At 51.4% G+C, this 21,694-nt stretch overlaps 7 protein-coding genes across 7 annotated transcripts; 3 read left to right on the forward strand and 4 right to left on the reverse strand.

The window, feature by feature from the left end:
• Positions 1 to 168: 168 nt before the first annotated feature.
• Positions 169 to 1,975, reverse strand: ADE4 (amidophosphoribosyltransferase; the record flags this gene model as incomplete). Its single annotated transcript, XM_043279791.1, has 2 exons — positions 169 to 1,835; positions 1,891 to 1,975. 2 exons carry the CDS (start codon positions 1,973 to 1,975, stop codon positions 169 to 171), a joined length of 1,752 nt encoding a protein of 583 aa, XP_043137435.1.
• Positions 1,976 to 2,704: 729 nt separating this feature from the next.
• ACHE_50112S (uncharacterized protein) lies at positions 2,705 to 4,563 on the forward strand (the record flags this gene model as incomplete). Its single annotated transcript, XM_043279792.1, has 2 exons — positions 2,705 to 4,065; positions 4,113 to 4,563. 2 exons carry the CDS (start codon positions 2,705 to 2,707, stop codon positions 4,561 to 4,563), a joined length of 1,812 nt encoding a protein of 603 aa, XP_043137436.1.
• A 566-nt stretch (positions 4,564 to 5,129) lies between these two features.
• PDH1 (putative 2-methylcitrate dehydratase) lies at positions 5,130 to 6,860 on the forward strand (the record flags this gene model as incomplete). Its single annotated transcript, XM_043279793.1, has 2 exons — positions 5,130 to 5,408; positions 5,466 to 6,860. 2 exons carry the CDS (start codon positions 5,130 to 5,132, stop codon positions 6,858 to 6,860), a joined length of 1,674 nt encoding a protein of 557 aa, XP_043137437.1.
• A 275-nt stretch (positions 6,861 to 7,135) lies between these two features.
• Positions 7,136 to 8,969, reverse strand: ACHE_50114A (uncharacterized protein; the record flags this gene model as incomplete). The annotated part of the gene is made up of 4 exons (XM_043279794.1): positions 7,136 to 7,703; positions 7,776 to 8,702; positions 8,747 to 8,841; positions 8,886 to 8,969. The coding sequence occupies 4 exons, from the start codon at positions 8,967 to 8,969 to the stop codon at positions 7,136 to 7,138; spliced, it is 1,674 nt and encodes a 557-aa protein (XP_043137438.1).
• A 1,466-nt stretch (positions 8,970 to 10,435) lies between these two features.
• ACHE_50115A (RING finger protein) lies at positions 10,436 to 11,241 on the reverse strand (the record flags this gene model as incomplete). The annotated part of the gene is made up of 3 exons (XM_043279795.1): positions 10,436 to 10,727; positions 10,866 to 11,060; positions 11,156 to 11,241. The coding sequence occupies 3 exons, from the start codon at positions 11,239 to 11,241 to the stop codon at positions 10,436 to 10,438; spliced, it is 573 nt and encodes a 190-aa protein (XP_043137439.1).
• A 980-nt stretch (positions 11,242 to 12,221) lies between these two features.
• Positions 12,222 to 15,575, forward strand: ACHE_50116S (cation-translocating P-type ATPase; the record flags this gene model as incomplete). The annotated part of the gene is made up of 3 exons (XM_043279796.1): positions 12,222 to 12,470; positions 12,538 to 12,803; positions 12,860 to 15,575. The coding sequence occupies 3 exons, from the start codon at positions 12,222 to 12,224 to the stop codon at positions 15,573 to 15,575; spliced, it is 3,231 nt and encodes a 1,076-aa protein (XP_043137440.1).
• Positions 15,576 to 18,930: 3,355 nt separating this feature from the next.
• On the reverse strand, positions 18,931 to 21,539 carry GYP7 (GTPase-activating protein GYP7; the record flags this gene model as incomplete). The annotated part of the gene is made up of 5 exons (XM_043279798.1): positions 18,931 to 19,262; positions 19,317 to 19,635; positions 19,688 to 19,950; positions 19,999 to 21,319; positions 21,366 to 21,539. The coding sequence occupies 5 exons, from the start codon at positions 21,537 to 21,539 to the stop codon at positions 18,931 to 18,933; spliced, it is 2,409 nt and encodes an 802-aa protein (XP_043137441.1).
• Positions 21,540 to 21,694: the final 155 nt, after the last annotated feature.

The raw sequence follows: 21,694 nt of genomic DNA on the forward strand, positions 1-21,694 counted from the left end.
GGGGTATTTATCCAATCGTACCCTTTCCATGCAAATCGTCAAACAAATCACCTCCCATTCCTCGTCTTTTTTGTTTCTCTGTCTATCAGATAAAACTCCAAGACTCCGGTGCTGTTGCACAAGCAAATATCATAACACGTAGAAGAAAAAAGAAAGAAAAGAAGCTCATCATGCATGGTCGCCAATGTTATGGATGCTAATGTCCATCCGGTCCTTGACGGCGGGGTGCTCGACGTGGGTCGCACCTCCGTTACGGATGGCGCTCATGCTGACTGCCGGCACTTCCGAGTCGCGCGGCGAGTCGGCGGGGACGATTTTCCCGGCTCCATCGAGCTTGACGCCGTTGGCGGCGATCTGGAAGTCCCGTTCGCTGGCGTATCCGTGTGCAACGGCTTCCTTGGCCTTGTCCAGGGCCTTGACCTTGCGGCCCTCGCCGCGCATGTGCTCCAGGTGGTCGAGGTAGCCGTCGGAAACAGGGGTGACATACGAACCACAGAAAACTCCGACTTCGAAGTCTTGAGGCTCGGAAAGGCCGTTCTCGCGTGCGATCTCTGCACAAGAACCCTTGAGGTCGTCGAGGGTTTGGTAGATGACTTGTTCGGCGCCGATGTGGCGCGAGATGGCGTCGGTGTCGCGGTTGAAGGCGACTAGTTCGGAGGGAGAGGCCAGGTCGATACCATAGATGTGGGCGTGTGTGATTTCAGGCGAGCAACTAGCCAGGTAAACCTTCTTAGCACCGGCCTCTCTGGCCATCGAGACGATCTCCCGACTGGTAGTACCGCGGACGATACTGTCATCCACCAAAAGGACATTTCGATCCTTGAACTCGGCCTGCATGGCGTTCAGCTTTCGCCGAACACCCTTTTGCCGGGTTTTCTGCTCGGGCATAATGAATGTCCGGAAGATGTAGCGGTTCTTGACGAAGCCTTGGCAGTAAGATTTGTCCAAGTACCGAGCGACAGCAGCAGCCGAAGTAGTGGAGGTTTCAGGAACAGGGATAACGACGTCAATGTCCTTGACGGCATCCGGTCCGAGAACGTTGAGAACACGTGCGGCCAGACGGTCTCCCATGCGTTGCCGGCTACGGTACACGCTGATTCCGTCAATCACTGAGTCCGGACGAGCGAAGTAGACGTATTCAAAGATATCAGGGGCGTAGTTCTTCTTAGGAGCAACCTGACGGAAGACAGGCTCACCACCCTTTTCGATAATGACGGCCTCACCCGGCTGGATGTCCCGAATGTTGGTGAAGCCCAGCTGCTGCAGAGCAACCGACTCAGACGCCATCATGTAGTCCATGCCCTCGCCGTCAAGAGACGGCCGGGAACCAAGAGACAGCGGACGGATACCGTACGAGTCACGGAAACCCACGATACCAAAGCCAGCCAGCATAAGCGTGCAAGCCCATCCACCCTCGCAGCGCGAGTACATTCTGCCCAGAGCAGCGAAGAGGTCCTCCCGGTTCACACGGGCCTTCTTGGTCTCGCTCAGCTCATCAGCGAAGATGTTGAGCATTAACTCACTGTCACTGTCGGTGTTGATGTGACGGTGAGCTTCGAGATCCAGATACCTCTTCAACTCGGGGGCGTTGATCAGGTTGCCGTTGTGGGCCAAGCAGATACCGTAGGGGCTATTCACGTAGAAGGGCTGGGCTTCTGCGTTGGCACTGCTACCGGCGGTGGGGTATCTCAGATGGCCAATACCCATGGAACCGGGCAGATCAGCGACTCTGGCACCGTCCTGGAAGACACGAGCGGCAATGCCGTTGGCCTTGAGCTGGTAGATGCGACCCCCGGATGCGCAAGTTGCGATACCTGCGGCATCTTGACCTCTGTCTGTGAAACTGTTAATATCCCATTTTTTCCAAGCACTATCGGGTATAGCACTCACGCTGAAGTAGGTAGAGAGCCTCGTGGAGGTCTACGGCGGCGGCGGACGAGGGATTCGCCAAGATCAGAGCGATAACACCACACATGATTCTGTCTCACGTTACATTGTTAGCAGTTGTCAACCACAGTAAATGCAGTGCAAATAGTGAAACAATGATATAAATCAGTCGGGAAATCTCCGCAAGGATGCTTAGGAAGTCTAACATCTATAAAAAAAAAAACCGAAAATCATCATAGAGAGGGATGGAGGGGCAAATCAGAGCACGCGGGGACTTACATAGTGTGCAAATGATATTATTAAGGAGTGTAGAAAGAAATAGAATATGTCTATGCAGACATAGAGTGAGCTCAGCTCGAAGGAAGATCAAAAGGAAGACGCAAAGTCATGGTGAGAGTTAAGAGAGAGTGTGGGAAGAAGAGAAGAGAAGTTTTCCCAATTGACCGGGGAAATTTGGAACCACAAAAAATCACAAAATTTTCTCGGGAAAATCCAGCGGAGCGGAGGACCGATGCCGGAGTGACTAAGCTGGTTTTATGCAGAAGTTATGCATTTATGCAGCGTCTATACAATGAAGCGCTCAGACATGATCTTGTAGCTTTGTCTAGTATGGCCTCTTTCAATGATACATACTTGTTTTCCCGTAAGATGGTATAAAGGAATTCAGCTCATGTCTCACTCCCCGTACGCAGTACAAGTAGATATAAAGTGAAAGTATAGCGTTGCTTGATTCATCTCATAATTCAGGTGGCTGGTATACTGCATTATTGCTGTTATTCTGAATATTCTCTCTTGCTTCATAGAAAGAAGATCGAATATGAGTCCGAGCCGCCGGTCCGAGTCCGTCATTGAGCCGATAATTATCGACGACTACGACAGCAACAGCTCCAGGACCATCGACAATGACCCGGATGCGCGATACTTCCTGGATGTGGATGAGCAGTCTGGCACAGCCGGACGTCGTGCTGTAGCCTCCGCTCTGTTTTCAAGTTTGGAGTCTGGTGCCGATGTTGTTGACCTCACCGACGGACCGCAGTGCTTCAACGAGGGCGACTACCTCACGGACGAGTGCTTCCAGAGACTGGTCAGCAGCTGGCAAGAGCCTGCAGCGACGGTAGCTCCAAAATCGCCCAGCCGGGAGCCGGGGAAACGAGTTATTTCGGAGGCATGTATGGATGGTATTCTTTACCGGCCTGGCCAATCCGTCGAACTTCATGATGAATCTTACTTGCATATAAAGACCGTCGTTGAACATAGCACTGGCTCTGTGTTTCTTCGTGGACGTCGACTCATACCAACTGCTACCCACCCCGGTACATACATCCCCAAATGGCAGAATGAGTTGGTGTGGATGGTGGACGAGGTGGGAGAAGTTCCTTTGGAGATTGTCAAGCAGTTTGTCACGGTGATCTTTACCAATTGGTGCAAGTTTGAAAGAGAGAAGCAATATAAATCAAAGCTGTTCTGTCGCTTGAAGGAGACCAAAAAAGCCAATGCAACTGCTGTTGAGTATCTCTCATTCGAAGATGCAGACCCCAACCACCGCTTCCATCCGAGGCTTCTCCGCCAGAATTGGAGGGGCGAGACGAGGTTGTTCGGGGAAGCAGATAATGCTGGAAACTATGCCATTGACCTCGACTCGCCGGAGCCGGTCATTGATTTGACAGATAGCAATTCCCGTCGTTATACATTTGGCGATGGCTTCTGCGGTGCTGGTGGTGTTTCTGCCGGAGCTAGCCAGGCCGGATTCAACATCAAATGGGCCTTCGATAAATCCTCTCATGCTGCGACCACCTATCGCCTGAACTTCCCGACAGCTATGTGCGAGGAGAGCGACATCTTCAGCTTTTTGACCAACGATGCGGATTTTGTCCGCGTCGATGTTAGTCATGGGTCTCCTCCCTGCCAGACGTTCTCACCCGCGCATACCATCGAATGCGCCAACGACGACGCTAATTCCGCCTGTATCTTTTCGTGTGCAGATCTCATCAAGAAGGCGAAACCTAGGGTCCACACTATGGAAGAGACCTGCGGTTTGTTCGAGCGGCATAAGGAGGTCTTCTTCCGAGTCATTCAAGATTTCGTTGAGCTGGGGTATTCGGTTCGTTATGGTGTCCTGAACTGCATGGACTACGGTGTTCCGCAGTCGCGAAGAAGGCTCATCATCGTCGCTTCCGGGTAGGTTCCTTCATAGTATCCCTTTGCTTGATGCTAATGACTTGCAGTCCTGGCGAAGCTCTACCACAGTTCCCCAAAGCCACACACGGTCTTCCGGGTTCTGGTTTAAAGGGGTTCGAAACGATCAATTCCATTATTTCAAAAATCCCACCTGGTGCCCTAGACCACGACGTCGAGGCTGCGTTAGACCGGGGCCTGCGCAATGGGATCAGACTCCCGTTCGATCCTAATCAACCTGCGAGAACGGTGACCTGCGGCGGAGGGGAACTAAACTACCACCCTTCTGGTCGACGAGGCTTTACTAACCGGGAATTTGCATGCCTGCAAACATTCCCCATGAGATATTGCTTTGGCCCGCGAGAAATAAGAAAGCAGATCGGGAACGCCGTACCTCCTATCTTGGCCAGGGCCATCTATCGGGAGATCTTGAGATCACTAGGAAAGACGGATCAGAAAGAGAAAGAGATGGCTGTTGGGGAGATCGTGTTAGATGACTGAGCATCTGATCCCCGCTATATCCGCGGCAATCGGGCTGCAGGGCTGCATGAATCTGACCGTTCGGTTAGTGCATGTACAATGGATTGGCATTGCATTCGGGAACATGGATGTGTTTGATCCCAGTCGAGACATTGTTCTTTCTTTTGTAGCATATGCTGCGTAGTAGAGTCTTGCTATAGAGTAACTCTACCCCGTACCCCATACTCCGCATCATATCCGCTACGGAGCATCCGCCCGACCGGCCAGAACACCAGCTGGCTTTAAATTGACATTGGCAGGAGCTCCAGTTAGACACAGTGCTATCTATACAGTTAACTAGCAGTAAGCATAGCAGTACACACATGCCTGTATGACAGGAATCATAGTCACATCAGTCACCCGGCATCGGATGGCCGGCTAAAAGCGGCCTCGGCTCAATGAAGTCACCTGCAGAGCAACAACACTCCCTCCTGTCCTCAACCTTTTCCTTTAACTTGTCCTCTTCTTCTCTTCTTCTCCCCCTTCTCTTCCTTTCTCTCTCTCCTCAATTGCATTCTACAGTTAAAATCTCATATATACTCTCCGTTATGTCCACCTGTGCAGCGTTGCGGGCGACCCACCGAGCTCCCCGCACTTTGTCCTCCCGCATTCTCTCCGCCAGACCTGTCTCGCTGACCTCGTCGTCCTCCTTTGCTCGCAACACCACCACCTTCAAGGCACTCAATTCCTCTGCCCCTCGCGTCTCACGTTTCTCGACAATGGCTCCCCTCCAGCAGGCTGCTCCCACCACCGACAAGAGCTATGATCCTGAGATCAAGGACATGGCGGATTATATCCACAACTACAATGTCAACTCGGACTTGGCTGTATGTTTTCCATCCCCCTGATAAAAGATGAGTGGCGGAACTGACTAAAGATGGTAGTACGACACCGCCCGATTGGTCTTCCTCGATACCCTCGGATGCGGATTGGAAGCCTTGAAGTTCAAGCAATGTGCCAAGTTGCTTGGTCCCACGGTGGAGGGAACCGTCGTCCCCAATGGCACTCGTGTCCCCGGTACCCCCTACCAGCTGGACCCCATCAACGGTGCCTTCAACATTGGTGCCATGATCCGTTGGTTGGACTACAACGACTGCTGGCTGGCTGCTGAGTGGGGTCACCCCTCCGATAACCTGGGTGGTATCCTGGCCGTGGCTGACTGGATTGCCCGCACCAACCGCGCCGGCGGCAACCTCGGTAACGGCAAGATTCCCACGGTCAAGGACGTGCTGGAGGCTATGGTCAAGGCCCACGAGATTCAGGGTGTGCTCGCGTTGGAGAACTCGTTCAACCAGGTCGGTCTTGACCACGTCGTGCTGGTCAAGGTGGCCACCACCGCCGTTGTCTCGAAGCTGCTCGGTTTGACCGAAAGACAGACCGCCGATGCCATCACCCAGGCGTGGGTTGACGGCCAGTCCCTCCGTACCTACCGTCACTCGCCCAATACCATGTCGCGCAAGTCATGGGCTGCCGGTGACGCCTGCCAGCGTGCCGTCAACCTCGTCCTGAAGGTGCAGAAGGGTGAGGGTGGTATGCACTCAATCCTGTCCGCCCCCGGCTGGGGTTTCTACGACGTCCTGTTCAAGGGCAAGAAGTTCTCCTTCCAACGCCCCTACGGCAGCTACGTCATGGAGAACGTCCTCTTCAAGGTGTCCTACCCCGCCGAATTCCACTCCCAGACCGCCATCGAAGCCGCCCAGATCGTCAACAAAAAGCTCGCCGAGCTGGGCAAGACCGCCAAAGACATCAAGGAGATCACCAACCGCACGCACGAGGCTTGCGTCCGCATCATCGACAAGCAATTCAAGCCCATGGACAACTTCGCCGACCGCGACCACTGTGTCCAGTACATGGTCGCCAACATGCTCGTTTTCAACCGCCTCGTCGCCAGCGACTACGCCGACGGCTCCGAAGCCGCCACCTCCCCGCTCCTCGAGGACCTCCGCCAGCGCATCCGCTGCGTCGAGGACCCGCAGTTCACCAAGGACTACCACGACCCCTCCAAGCGCACCATCCCCAACGCGCTTACTGTGACCCTAAACGACGGCACCGTCCTCGACGAGGTCTCCATCGAGGCTCCTCTGGGCCATCGTCTGCGTCGCGAGGAGGCCAAGCCTGAGATTCTGGCTAAGTACAAGCGCCACCTCAGTGCGCACTTTGACCAGGCTCGTGTTGACCAGCTTGTTAACTTGGGCAATGACAAGGCTGCGCTTGAGGGTTATGAGGTCGACAAGTATGTTGACTTGTATGTTAAGGAGAAGGTGATTGACTCGGCATAAACTGTATTTTAGAGGTTTAGATTATGATCTATGAATAAGGCGAGTTTTCTAGTTCAAGAACTTCGATAGAAATAAACTCAAAGAGACAAGAAAAATCAAAATCATAATGGGGAGGCAAAAAAAAGACGGACGAAAAAGTCCGAAAAGAAAAAAAGAGGTCCTGCCCGGGATCGAACCGGGATCGTTGGAATCAGAATCCAAAGTGATAACCATTACACTACAGAACCAATTGTTAACAAAACCTATCGCTTCTAAAAATATCACCAAATCTTTTTTCATCCACCACCTCTCTCAACAATCCTCAACGCCTCCGCAAACCTACCCGAAATACCACTAATATCCTCAATCCCAACACTAACCCTGATAACATGCTCGGACAGCCCATACGCCGCGACTTTGTTCCTGGTATAGAAATTCGCCAGCACGACATACGGAACAGCAATTGTGAAATTCGTCCCGAAACTCGTGCCCTTGTTTACATCCAACGCGTTGTAGAATGCTTCTGCAGAAGACGGGTTGTGGAAGATTATGCTGAGCACATTGCCATAGTGGCCATCGATCTCAGCGTTAGTGGTAGCGGGGGTGGTGGTTTTGCGTAGCGAGTTGTATATCCCTGCGGTTGGGTGGATGGAGGGGTGGTTGACTGTTTTGATGGCTGGGTGGGACGTTATGAGCGGGAGGAGGGCAAGGGTGTTTTTGTTTGCTGTTTTTGTGCGTTGATGCAGGGTTGTGCTGTTTGTTAGGAGAGTGTGGATGTCGAGGGGGAAGCAGGTGTTTGTGTGGGTTGTTGAGACGGCGTTGTGGATTTTGGGGTGGTGGGGTGAGGTAGGGTTTATCACGAGGCTTGATTGCATATGGCAATTAGTCTTGCGCATGATATAGAGTGTTTAGGGAGGGAAGAAAAGGGGGACATACCTCCCACCCGTCACGTTCGAAGCACCATTAAACCCCTTGGTCAAACTCGTCATTACAACATCCACGTACGGAAGTATATCGATATTAACAAATCCAGCCACGGTATTATCACACGCCACAATAAACCCATATTGATCTGCCAGCATGCGGATCCGGTGGATATTAGGGCATGCTAGAGTGACGTTACTCGGTAATTCGCAGAAGAGAGCGTGGACCCGGCGTCCGGATTTCAGGACGTTCTCTAGGGCATCGAGGTCTGCGTCGTCGCCGGCTTTGTAGGAGAGGACGGTTTCCCAGCGGCCGCTGCGGAGAACGTCGACTGTTTCGGGGTAGAGCCAGCCATATGCAACGACTGTAGGGCTGGTTTCCATGTAGGACAGGGTGTTTGAGAGCGTGTAGATGGCGTTCATTCCTGTGGGGAATAGGAATACATCATTGGGGGACGCGGGTAGTTGTCCTGATTTCTCGGAAGTGGCTAGCTGTGCGATGAACGATTTCAGATCGAGCATAGTGGTCGCTGCGGAATGCATCCATGCAGCATCTCCTGGCCTGTCTGGATCCCGTTGTCGAGAGGCGCTGGTTTGAAAGTCTGGATTCGAGGAATCGGATGCCACATTGTCGAATCTTTGCAGACAAAAGGCTGCATGACGCGTGGATAAACCCGAGCCGGTATTCCACCAGAAAGCCATTGCTTCTTCAATGAGGTCCGATGAGAATATTGCTGCCGAAAAGCTGGCCCAGTGGTTTGATCCGGGTATAAAAAAATGGCAGGTTTCTTTTCGGGGCGCTGCTTTGCTGAACGATGCGATGCATTGCTGAGCATCCAAAGGAGACGCAAAAAGCAGGCAGGTGATGTTTTCATCGGTAATTTGGAGTCGGTGCAAGACGGCGGCGGATAAGTCACGTAGAGGCTTGTTGATGTAGAATCTTGGTTGTTAGTCGGTTTCTTTCAAGTAGTCGGTCTAATTTACCGTGGATAGTTCCATTCCACATGCTTCATCACCCACTCCTCTTGTCGACAGAAACCGAATACTGAATCCCATGTTGGGAGCGAACAACTGACAGCCTGCCGAGGTCAGCATCGATATGAAGGTGTGTAGGTTGACTTACATGCGGTTCATCCAAGGGGTAGATATTAGCCTTGCCTAGAGGTAATGCGCTAGGCACTTTTGGGGGCATCCACTGGGAGTCCATATTCGGTCAATATTGATATCGATGTAGGCACCGAAGTGGATGTGCGATACACAGCTGTGATCATCTGAGATAAACGTGTGCAACCTTCAAATGCTGCAACTCTAGACCGCTCACCGTATAGGGCATGCCCAGCAGGCCTCATTCTCAGATATATATCGTTGTTGGGACTCCTAAGGGTGTGCCTGGCTTGAACCTGCAAGTCAACATGAAGCTAAAACTAAGCAACCGCAACCAGATAACAGCCAACAGCAGAAGAAGCACTGGTGGATGATGACTCAATGTTAGTCTTTACGGACTATGAACACACTGATTGACAACAAACAACACCATACCGAATTGGGATACATCACGTGACCTTATCAGGTACAACACGTCTCCGCGGCTTTCCTACTTTGTTCCTGTGCTATTATGGGAAATCTGAACAAAAAGCAGAGTCTTGATCTGCCACAATGGATTATGGTCAGTATCGGCCGAAACGGCAAAGACAGCACCATGTCCAACATTCATGGATGAGGCTCCCGTATCCGCGTATAGGGCACTAGCTCGATGTACCCCGGATCCTCGAATAGTGAAAGCCAGCTTCACCGTCTTTCCTTGGTATCCCAATTGGAACTCAAGGAACCGCAGTGGCCTGAGAATAAGATGAAGTACTTTTGCGGGGTCTGCGGGCAACGCATAACTTCAATCCGTTAATAATATATTCATATTGGGAGTAAGGTGAGTGTCGATCGTTTTAACACTCCCAAGACGAAATGGCTAACCATAGCGGCTCGCAGATGCTCCAATACCAATTTAGACACACTGATTGCCCAAAGCAGCACGAGATTCCTTACCAAATGCGGGCCATGGAATACCTTAACAGCGTTAAGATACAACGACAGGGAAGTCATAACTGGGATTCCTGGACCAGACTGCCTCTGCATACCCCGCCATACTGCATGGAATACCTCTAACATTCTGGAATCCTTCTCGGAAATAATCGATAACTCAGGACCCTGGGCGTTCGACTTCCTTCCGTCCTGTTCCTTGTCTATCCAATGGCTGGCAAAGGGCACTTGGCGGTTTCATGGCGCTGCAGCCAAGACTTGATGGATTGGACGGGCGAAACTCATGATTCCATATGGCAGGTCTTCTAGGGCGACAGATGCGCTTCGGAGAAGTATCATACATAATTCACTGCATAGGGTCGATATGCATGTTGCTTGTTCGGTATCCGGTTTACGCGGTTATCTATCCGTACCCTCTATAGAGTACGATGATACCATTCTACCAGGATTTGGTTTATGGCCCACTTTACTTGGCGCATCTACGAGGATCGTACGGACATCCTTGGTATATCAATTCGTTCGTAACATTTGCAATGATGTTGTGACGGCACGCCATGAATGAGAATATGCTAGGTATACATGATGCAAAACAAAGAAAACAATATTCCGGCAAGAACCAGCTCGCCAATAAAAGACCAACTAGTCCGGAAAATACGCCGCTTGGCATATTGGACACCGGTACCGGCCGTACTGAAACGACGACGCAAGACACGCCGCATGGAAAGCATGACCGCAGCGATTCAAAACACGAATCTCACTGTTTGTCGTGGACGAGTGACACTCCTCAAGCATCCGCGGAGAAACAGAGCGACGATCATCGCGACTATCATAACCCGCATAAGAATGAGATGCAGGAATCCAGGCGGCCTCAGGAGGCGTCGGAAGTGAATCTCGAGATGAACAAAATCCGAGCGATGATAGACAAATCGCACTGGCCAATGATTAGCGCTTGAGTTTATGCCGAGAGGACTAGCGTCAGCCCTGTCCCCGCCAGTTTTTCTTGGGCCAAGAGTGCCCAGAAATCGCCAGAGAGGCTGGGTAGAAGGAAAAGGACAAGGAGAAAGCCCACCATATGTCGTGAGAGTACGGCTCAGTTGAGCTCGGAGCGTACTGTTGTTCTAGCCAGCGCTCCACGAAGACTTGCTGCATTGGCATGGGGCCGTTGTCGGGGCTTCTGAAGGATGGATAGGTGCCATTGGACTGCATTTCTGGCTGATGCTGTTGTTGTCTAGCATTGCGCCGTCGACGGAGCCGTGCGATGATGCTAATTATGGTAAGCATGAACACGAGCCAAACGCTATTCTGGTTGTCTCTCCCCCGGAGTTACACAACATGTGGAGAACAGGAAGGAACACTCACACCGGAGCAGCGCTGACCAGCGTGAACAGGATGACAGCTCCCACGATAACCCCGACAATCTCGGTCCCGGAAGCACCTAGGGGCATTGGAGTGGATACTGCAGCAGCTTGCAGGACTAACAGAGTCCTCTAAGAATAATACCAACGGGGATCCACAATCTCAACAAGAGCGAAAAGCAACGAAAGGAAAGGAAAAACAGGAAAATAGGAGCAATGATATACGAGAATGACGCGGGGTCATCCAATGAAGCCGAGAAGAGCAACTCCGCCCTTCGGATAGGTCGGCAGCGTGGCCAGGCTAGGCATGTCAGCGGGGGGTATTCTAACCGACACCCCTGTCTGAGGCAGCTCTAAGACCCCTCCGAGGAAGAAACGCCAAGCCGGCGCCTGCGTGAACAAAATCCCGGACGAAAACCGAGACCGTCCTCGCCAAGACTCCCGCGGCCGCGCGGGAACCTTGGCATTCCGCGACCCACTTTTTGTTTACCCACCAACCAATTAACAACGACCCATTGTATCTGGACCCAATGGTTCGCCTTCTTTCCCTTTGAGTTAAAACCCGCTTAGGGCTGTTTGCCGACATCACGTGCTCGGGCCACTGGTCGTATGCGTCATACTCCCTCCTTCAAGCGGAATTTCGCTCCCCGAGCCAAGAATCCTCGCCAAGGATATCTCACGTGCGGCACTCTCATTGGCTCCCGGCCGGTCTTGGTATACCATACAATGATAACATTCATGGCTATGATGCCGGAGGTTCCATGTCATGGACTCCGGGGGGCGACAAAGGTGCCAAGACAAAGATACTGGATACTGGGCTGAGATCCGAATCTGAGAAACTTAAATATGGCCTTCTTCCCCGGAGGCTGAATGGAAATGTCACAGAAGTTCGAAGGAACAAGTTGAGAAGAACCAGAAGCTTAGGTCGTATTTGCTAGCACGGTCCGGTCTGTATGGACTCTCATTGTTTGGAAGATACGATCTATATGGAACCTCCCTAAGATAGCTACGGACGGTTTTACTAGAACGGTACACAACAACGCAACAGAACGAAAGAAACAAAGAATACGATGGACGAGCAACGCCGGAAGGAGGCACAGGATGTCGACGCTTCTACCATCCAGCCTCTTTCCCAACCCGCCCACACGCTCTCCCCCGAAGCAACCATCAAGGAACTCTCTACGAATGCAGACGAGGGGCTCTCTTCACAAGAGGCACAGAGACGTCTCGAGGAACATGGCCCCAACGAACTAGAGGGTGGTGAGGGTGTCTCATTCGCAAAGATTGTGATTAGACAGATCGCAAATGCCATGATGTTGGTGAGTTACCTCCCCTGGGTCCAATCTCGTTTCGAAATTTGGAAATAAGGCATGGCTAATTGTATAGGTCCTCATCATTGCCATGGCAGTTAGTTTCGGTATCGAATCCTGGATCGAAGGTGGTGTCATTGGTGCCGTCATCGGTCTCAATATCGTCGTAGGTGTATACCAAGACTTTGCGGCGGAGAAGACTATGGATTCTCTGCGGTCGTTGAGTTCGCCCACTGCGGCTGCGACGAGAGATGGTAAAACCAGTACTATTCCTGCGTCGGAGATTGTCCCTGGTGATATGATTGAGTTGAAGGTCGGAGACACTGTTCCTGCTGACCTACGGTATGTCTTCCCTTTCTTGTATTTTTAAGGTGTATAGCTAATGTATTGGTGGGTAGACTCGTCGACGCGATGAACTTCGAAACAGATGAAGCCCTCCTCACAGGCGAATCCCTCCCCGTCCAAAAAGAAGTCGAAGCCGTCTTCGACGCCGACACCGGCCCCGGCGACCGTCTAAACATCGCCTACTCCTCCTCAACCGTAACCCGCGGCCGCGCCCGCGGCGTCGTCGTCGGCACCGGAATGAAGACTGAAATCGGCGCGATCGCAGCAGCCCTCCGCGGCGGGGATTCCAAACGCCGCCCTGTCAAGAAGGGACCCAACGGCGAGACCAAGAAGCGGTGGTACGTGCAGGCGTGGACACTCACGACTACGGATGCCATTGGACGGTTTCTGGGCGTGAATGTTGGAACGCCGCTGCAGCGGAAGTTGTCGAAGTTGGCGCTGATGCTGTTCTTCATTGCGGTTATTTTTGCGATTATTGTCGAGGGCGCGAATGAAATGCGTGGTGACAAGGAGGTTATTATCTATGCCGTTGCGACTGGTCTTGCTATGATTCCGGCTTGTCTGGTTGTTGTCTTAACTATTACTATGGCCGTCGGTACAAAGCAGATGGTTCAGCGTCATGTTATTGTCCGGAGGCTTGACTCTCTTGAGGCTCTTGGTGCGGTGACGAACATTTGCTCCGATAAAACGGGTACCTTGACGCAGGGACGCATGGTTGCCAAACGCGCCTGGATTCCGGCCAAGGGGACCTACTCTGTTGGTCCTTCTGATAACCCTCTCGACCCGACCGATGGAGAAGTCAGTCTGATTCCAGAGACTCCCGTCGTCATGGACAAGAACGCACAAGGAGAGACCACCGGCACCGAGGAGTTGTTGAAGGATAACCCTCTCTTAGAGGACTTCCTGAATGTCGGCGCCATGGCCAACCTGGCACACGTCCACCAATCTGAGCAAGAAGGTAATCAATGGCAAGCGCGTGGTGAGCCCACGGATATCGCAATCCAGGTATTCGCATCCCGCTTCAATTGGAACCGCAACCGCTGGACAAAAGGCGAGAAGCCTGTCTGGAAGCAAAAGGCCGAGTACCCGTTCGACTCGAACGTGAAGAAGATGTCCGTCATCTTTTCTAGAGACGAAGGCAGCGAGAAGCACCGCGAGATGGTCTTCAGCAAGGGCGCCGTGGAGCGCATTCTCGAAACCTGCACTAACATCACTTGGACGGATGGATCGTCTAAGCACCTCGACGACGACCTCAAAAACCAGATTTTGCAGAACATGGAAGAGCTCGCTAAAGAGGGTCTCCGTGTCCTTGCCCTCGCCTGTCGCGACAACCAACCCGGCACCACGAGCGGCAAGGAAGGCGACGAACCTCCTGCCCGTGAAGACGTCGAAAAGGAACTCACCTTCTGCGGACTCATCGGTCTCTACGATCCTCCTCGTACAGAAACAGCCGGTGCCATTGAAGAATGCCACCGCGCTGGTATCACGGTGCACATGGTCACAGGTGACCATCCCGGTACTGCACGCGCGATCGCAGCCCAGGTTGGCATTATCCCGGCGAATATGGACAACCTCGCCAAGGACGTCGCGGACGCTATGGTCATGACGGCATCCCAGTTCGACAAGCTGACCGACGAGGAGATTGATGAACTCCCCACGCTCCCAGCTGTTATTGCGCGTTGCGCGCCGCAGACCAAGGTCCGGATGATTGATGCGTTGCACCGTCGTGGGAAATACGCTGCTATGACAGGTGATGGTGTGAACGACTCGCCGTCGCTGAAACGCGCGGATGTCGGTATTGCCATGGGAGAGGCTGGTTCGGATGTGGCCAAAGATGCATCGGAGCTGGTTTTGACAGATGACAACTTTGCCTCCATCATTAATGGCATCGAAGAAGGCCGCCGTATCTTTGACAATATCCAGAAATTCGTCCTGCACCTGCTCGCTGAAAATGTCGGCTTGGCACTAACCCTGCTCGTTGGCCTCTGCTTCAAAGACGCAGACGGCCAGTCCGTCTTCCCCATTGCCCCGGTCGAAATCCTCTGGATCATCATGATCACCTCCGGTCTCCCCGACATGGGCCTGGGCATGGAAATCGCCTCCGCAGATATCATGGACCGCCCGCCCCAAAGCAAACAAGGAATCTTCACCTGGGAAATCATCATCGACACCCTCGTCTACGGCGTGTGGATGGCAGCCCTGTGCCTCGCCTCGTTCTCCCTCGTCCTCTTCGGCTGGGGCGACGGTAACCTAGCCCGCGGCTGCAACTCGAACTATACACCAGAGTGCGACACCGTCTTTCGCGCCCGCGCAACAACCTTCGTCTGCATGACCTGGTTCGCGCTCTTCCTCGCATGGGAAATGATGAACCTGCGCCGCTCATTTTTCCGCATGCAACCTGGGTCCAAGAAATACTTCACGCAGTGGATGTTCGACGTCTGGCGGAACAAGTTCCTCTTCTTCGGCATCATGGCCGGCTTCATCCTAACTTTCCCGATCCTCTACGTCCCCGTCATCAACGACATCGTGTTCAAGCACACGGGCATCTCATGGGAATGGGGTGTTGTGTTCGTCGAAGCGACGCTGTTCTTCCTCGGCGTTGAAGCGTGGAAGTGGTGTAAGCGGATCTTCTTCCGGAGGATGGGGAGGAAGCAGAAGGACAAGGACAGGGAGTTTGGGAGGGATCCGGCGTCGAGGTCGAGAGAGTTTAGTCAGTATACTACGATGAGTCGGTCGGATACGGAGAAGGCGGAGACGTCGATGGTTTAGATGTCGATAGAAAAGGGTTTCATTGTATTTAGGTTTGCATTTTGTACTTAGGAATTGCATTGCATTGTCTATATGACTACTCTGCGTTTTCGTAGCAGTGTACGCAGGTTTATGACGTGTGTCTCTACCATTTCCCAAATTGGACTCCAATCGTACTAACTCGTAATGGCCCAATGAAACAGGACGTACGGACCGTTGTGCCCTAGCAAATCCAAGGAACTGTGGTAATCCCTGGACGACTGGAAATGATACTGGGGGAGTCAACTAGCAACATGTAGATAGCAAGCATCCCATCGGCAGTTCCACCATACCGAATCACTCCAGTGGTATGTTTCTGGTCATTCCCAATTTGCCCCTTAGAATATGTAAGCTGAATTCATTCTCTTCATTAACTTGTAGGAGCGCTTACTATGGAAGACGGAACCATGTGTGAATATAACACTAGAAACCCATAGATGCTGTGGGATTTCGATGACCTGCGTGAATATCTTGCCTGCGACTTGCTAACATGGGTTCCACTCCATGTTGAGCCTTTGGCTCCCTTTGGCTCTGGGCCGATAGCCTAGCAAATGCACTCGGTTCACAACAAATACAAATGTCATGACCAACTTCGAGCGCATGATGAACGTGAGCATCATAATTCTCCTCAAATCACCAACAGTAGGGCACTCAATGAATACTGACTCTGGAGTGCGGCTGTTAGATCTTCAAAGGCCAATTATACACCTGGAGGGGCGTTTGGGGGAAGAAACATTTGAGAGGCTCATGCGCAGCCTGAATCGACAGACTGACGAAGCTGCACTGAGCGAGCTGCGGAACCTGGTCGCGGTATTCGAATACATGCGAGGCATACAAGAAGAAAGAGATGATGTGAGCAAAGGCGTCCTGGCCGCTCTCGCCAGTTCGATGACTTTTTTTAACCTCTGTTGCCCCTTCAATTGGGTTGGTATTCCCACCAGCAGATATCCAATTTTCAGATTGGAGAGAAAAGGCATATGCAGCATAAGAAGCATTCAAAAGCCCTAACATAAATGGATTTCTACATGAAGTGTTACTGAGTGAGGTATAGCCTCATAATCAATCAACAGGGCCTGTTTGCAATTAAAAGGCTACGATGACAAAAGACTGCTTGTATCAGCTGTTCTTGCGTCATGGCGAGGTTCAAGTTGAGTTTTACAAGCGACTAATTCACTTGCAACTGAGCACCCTCCTATAATGCCCAGCTATCGGACTGCAAAAGTCACCTCACATCTATCCCAACCGACCTACGGTAGTGAATGACCTATGACATGCCCAAGAGAAGAGATTGTTTCTGCATTGTGGAAGCGAATCCAGCAATACCATGTCGTACATGTTCGGGCCACACCCGGCAGTGGCAGGTCAGCCCTATCTCTACACCTACAAAACTACGTACGATGGAATATTCCTGGTATTTCATTTACTAGTGCAGTTGCCCAGAAAGGATTTCCGAGAATGTTGGACGCGGCTAAGAGAAGTTGCTGCGATATACGTTCGATGTGCCAGACCATACATGTCAACTGGATGTCACGGGCCCTCCTTATCGTCGACAGAGCGCAGGACACATCGTCTGGAATGTTTTCATCAAGTCCATCACTCCGCATACTGCATCTATGATTGCGCTTTTCTCGTCCTGGGATTTTGCTACTAGTATTTTCGAAGAAGCGATGTCGACTACGCCGATCATAATTACCGGGCCCCAGCGAATTTCCATTCGGCCGTCTCACACCTCAGACATTTCGGCCTTCTTTGTTTTTAACATCGCTGAGTACTTCGATGTAGTCGAGCCGTGGAGAAATACAAGTCATGGATTGACTAGAGTTTGGTACCAGATTCAGACGTCTTTATATGGAAGACCACCCACCATTGGGCATCCTAACGCTTGACTTTTGGAGACATCAGAGGTAGTACCATGAATCTCATTGATTTTTTATCTTGTGCTAAATGATTTTGCAGAAGCTAAGCCACTTCAGAAAAGCAAGTTCGTTTATCGATCTCGACACCGCTCTAGGTACCCTCAAGGGAGAGCTAATCCTCGCTCTAATTCAGGATGCGGCATTCGGGGTGAGGCTTGCCTCCGAGAAATTCCTTAGAAAACAATCCTAATGCTGCCAGCGTACTCCAGCATGTGCTATGAAACGGTTTCATCACAGGGTCAGGGAGTACACCAAGCTGATAATGCTGTCAGTGTGTGCTACCACATCGGTTGGCTTCAAGCCGAATTGGCTTTGATAGAGAGAGATAATTGTGGTTTTGTGAGGGCAATGGGCCGTAATGTGAAAGCTAAACAGAGATGCACGAGAAAGAGACGTTGTATGCACCTCCTTCGAACTGGCCCTATATTGAAGAAAGCTTCATTGACGTGCCATATCCTTCAGTGCTGGCCGGAGTGACTCTGTGCATCTTCACCGCACCGCCGACCCCGAGGCATGCCATATAAAGACTGTTTTCATTTTCCTCTCTAACATTCATAAGCGGTAAGTTTATTCTTGTCCCAGCTATGGTACTCAGCTAATCCTTTATGTATTGAGTGGTTGCTGTCCCTCAACACATAGCTTATGCAATTGATATGCCTATATACTGTGTCTGGAGGCAATTAAACATTTTAGCCCAATCGCCCTAAGATATACTATTGGAAGACTACGCTCCTCGGCCCCTAGAGGCGGCATACCACGATGAGCTGTACCAATCGAGTTTCTCTCTCCTAGGGCACATATACCTCTCATCAAAATGGAGTGGAAAATACCAAAATGGCCGTGTCTTTTTTCTTGTTAGTGGCAGGAACTGGAAATTGAATGCATGCGTGATGGTTTCGGGCTCGATTATTATGTGCAGCAGTATTTTCCCGGAGGCATACACCACCCGTGGATCATTTCGGGGAGTATACAAGAGTGGATTTTGAGCAGTCTGACGCTGGCAGACCTACACAAAAGATCATCCATGATGATTGTTTGGTTACACAGCTTGACAATGTATACCTTGGGTGTGGTGGACATCCAAGCTCTTTCACATAAAAAAGCTATAGATGAACACTTCATTGGTGTGATTACTGTTATCAGCTCAATTGAGCGAACTAAGATGGCCCATGCCCATGTCCTATTCATAGTCACTAAATAGTGCTTGAGAATCAGACTACGTTATTGTATCTGTACCTATCGTCGTCATTATGCAGCAAAGTAAACGCATCGTCCAAACCAAAGCAAACAAAACACCGACCAAACCAACCCAATCCCATCCATGCGTACGATAATATAAATAACCTGAAAACCAGCAACCATCTAAAACTGAAACCAAATCATAACCTCATAACATACCACTCAACCCAGTCTAGAACTAACTAAGCCGGCTTCTTCTGCTCAACCCTAACCTGCCTCCTCCACGGAATATCTCTCCTAAGCAACATCCGCAACTCGGGCGAAATAACCTTCGTCTCCGCATCCTCACCATCTCCAGATCGGGTACTGCCAGCACTAACGCCGGTACTTGATCCCTCCGGAGCTCTTGATTTCCCTTTATCGGTTTGCGAGGGTTTTCGGCGGTGCGCGGTGGGGGCGGGGGGGAAGTTGTTCTTTTTGTCGATTGCTTGGACTGTGCGCTCGAAGCGGCGGAAGAGGGATTCGGCACGGGTGAGGAGGGGGATAAGTTCCATTGAGTTGGAGAGTTCGTTTACTGTCCCGCCACATGAGCATCTTCCGTTATGATAGGGGGAGAAAAGGAACGTACTGTACTTAAGAACTTCGTCGAAATGCTTCAAATGATCCATGATGACATCACGATGTTTTTCAAGAATGGCCAATGCGAAAAAGAGATGGAAGCTGCTGGAGAGATAATCTGTCCAAAGGGATTCCCAGAGACGGAGGACGTCTGCCCATTCGAATTCGCGCTTGTACCATACGATCAACATGCGGAAGAAGAAGAAAAAGTTTGTGCTGTCGGCAGATTGGAGGTGCAGGTAGAGTTGGGGGTCCATGAGCTGGACGAGGTGGTCAATGGTGAGGAGTTGAGTGCGCATGCCGGATTGGTCGCGGAGGAAGTTTTGTTCCTGCTGTTGTCAGAACGGGTTTAATAATTAATTAGTAAGATATGGGAGCTACCATTCTGTCCATAAACCCGACAAATGCCCAAAAGGCGACGGCGTCGTCTTGCATGACGGCGTAAAGAGGTGCAAGGAGATCGCTCATCCCCTGGACATAACCCAGATCGGGGTTGTATTCGTTGTAGGTCAGAAGCATGTCCTTCATCTGTTCCATGTGGACGTTCGTGCCTGTATCAGCGAAAGGAGAGTCGGGGTCGGGATGAGGAATGTCTTCTCCTGCAAACAGTGGAATCGTGCGGTCTGTCCGGTGGACATCTTTTTCTGTGTGATGTTAGTACGATGTTATTAACAAGCTCGTAGGGCGCCTACCAATCCGGTTCCTCTGCTCTTTCCAGTGATCAAACTCCTCGGCCGTAGAAGTTCCCTCAATCATCCTTTCCCACCAGGCGCCTTTCAGACGAAGGTACTCATCCCGCTTCGAGTTCATCAGCGCCTGACGTTCGTCATGGCTGCTGTCCCACGGATACACCCCGAGAAGAAAAAGCCATGCATCCTTTCGGACGCCGTCATTCGGATCCAGACCTCCATGGAAGATTCTCTCCGTGACTTCGTCAACAGTCACCTGTAGCCGTCCGGACATATCGAAGAAGCCCTTCCACTCTTCCAGTGTGACGATCTTACGTCGTTCGTGGATGCCCATCGTCCCAGTCTCCATTTCGAGAATCTCAAACTCTCCCACAGAGCTATCCTCCATCTCGAGAACGTCCTTTGCAGTCCATATCCGCTGGCTCCGCTCCCTCTCGCTCTGTTCCGCAAGACTCATCGCCCAACGCGCCAGGTATATCCTCGCACTATCAAACTCATCCTGCAACGTCTGAACCTGAGGATTCTTCATAAGACGACGAATCTGCGGTGGAATACGAGGGTTCTCAGCGATATCGTTGGCAGTCCGTTTCGTAAACGTAGTAATCTTGCTCAACTGCTCAAGCACCTTCCACCTCGTCTCCTTGAGCGCCTTCATCCACGGATCCATCCCGCCCTGATTCTCCTGCTCCGTATTCTCCTCCCTCATCATCGGATTCCCAAACGAGACCAGATCTTCGTCCGACGGGTTGATCAGGTACGCGTTCTTCTCGACCTCCGAGCGCTGCACGTTGACGTAGTTCCGAAGCCACTTGAGCACTTCATCGCCGCCCCAGAACATACTTCCATCGTCGCTGAACGGATCAAATGTCTCCTTAGTCCTCTTCTTCTTCTGCAGAATTGTCGACTCGCACTCGCTGTCGTGGAAAAAGAGCGCGGGGAAACTATCGCCCGCACGCGTGTTTATTACCAAACTCCCAAACCACCATCCTAGACTAGGCGGGCGCACGAGCAGCGAGTATATTTCCGATAGCGGGACGGCAAACGCATATAAACCGATGGGGTCTTTGAGGGTCGTTGTCGTCGGCAGGGGCGGCACTAGGTATCTCTGTCGCGGCGATGAACCTGCATCGGATAAATCGACTTTCACGTAGGTATTATATGCATCGCCAAGGGAAGATTCAGGGACCCAGGCGAGGAGATAGGAGGAAGGATCGGAGCGTTTCGACGAGCTGGCGGGCTCTGGGCGATGCGCGGGTTTTTGCTGGATGAGGGCGATAAATCCGGGGATGTTATCTTTGGCGGAGGGAGACGGATGGACGTAGACCTGTGCTGTTAATATATTGAAGGATATCAGAGATAAAGAGACCAACTTTGCTCTTTGAAAATAGCAGTTTGACGCCTCTCCCCGATGCAGAGTGGGCGATGGTGTTGTACTCGTCCTCTTCGTCGTCGCTGACGTCGTAGAACGAGGCCGTGGGGGACGGCGATGCAGGAGGAGTATATTCTATTCGCGAACTGGACATTTTATTCGATGGGGATGGCATTCATGTTCTCTTTTCTCTGGGATGGTTGAAGATGGATGTTCGGCGATGAAGTGTCGGAGGTACGTCACGACGTCAGAGCGGGGACAGAGCAGTACAGGTAATAGTATGCGATATATACAGAAAAAATGAAAGTTAGATGATCAAGAATACGATGT

This window comes from Aspergillus chevalieri, chromosome 5 (genome assembly GCF_016861735.1).
Source record: "Aspergillus chevalieri M1 DNA, chromosome 5, nearly complete sequence".
Taxonomy (NCBI): Eukaryota; Fungi; Ascomycota; class Eurotiomycetes; order Eurotiales; family Aspergillaceae; genus Aspergillus; species Aspergillus chevalieri.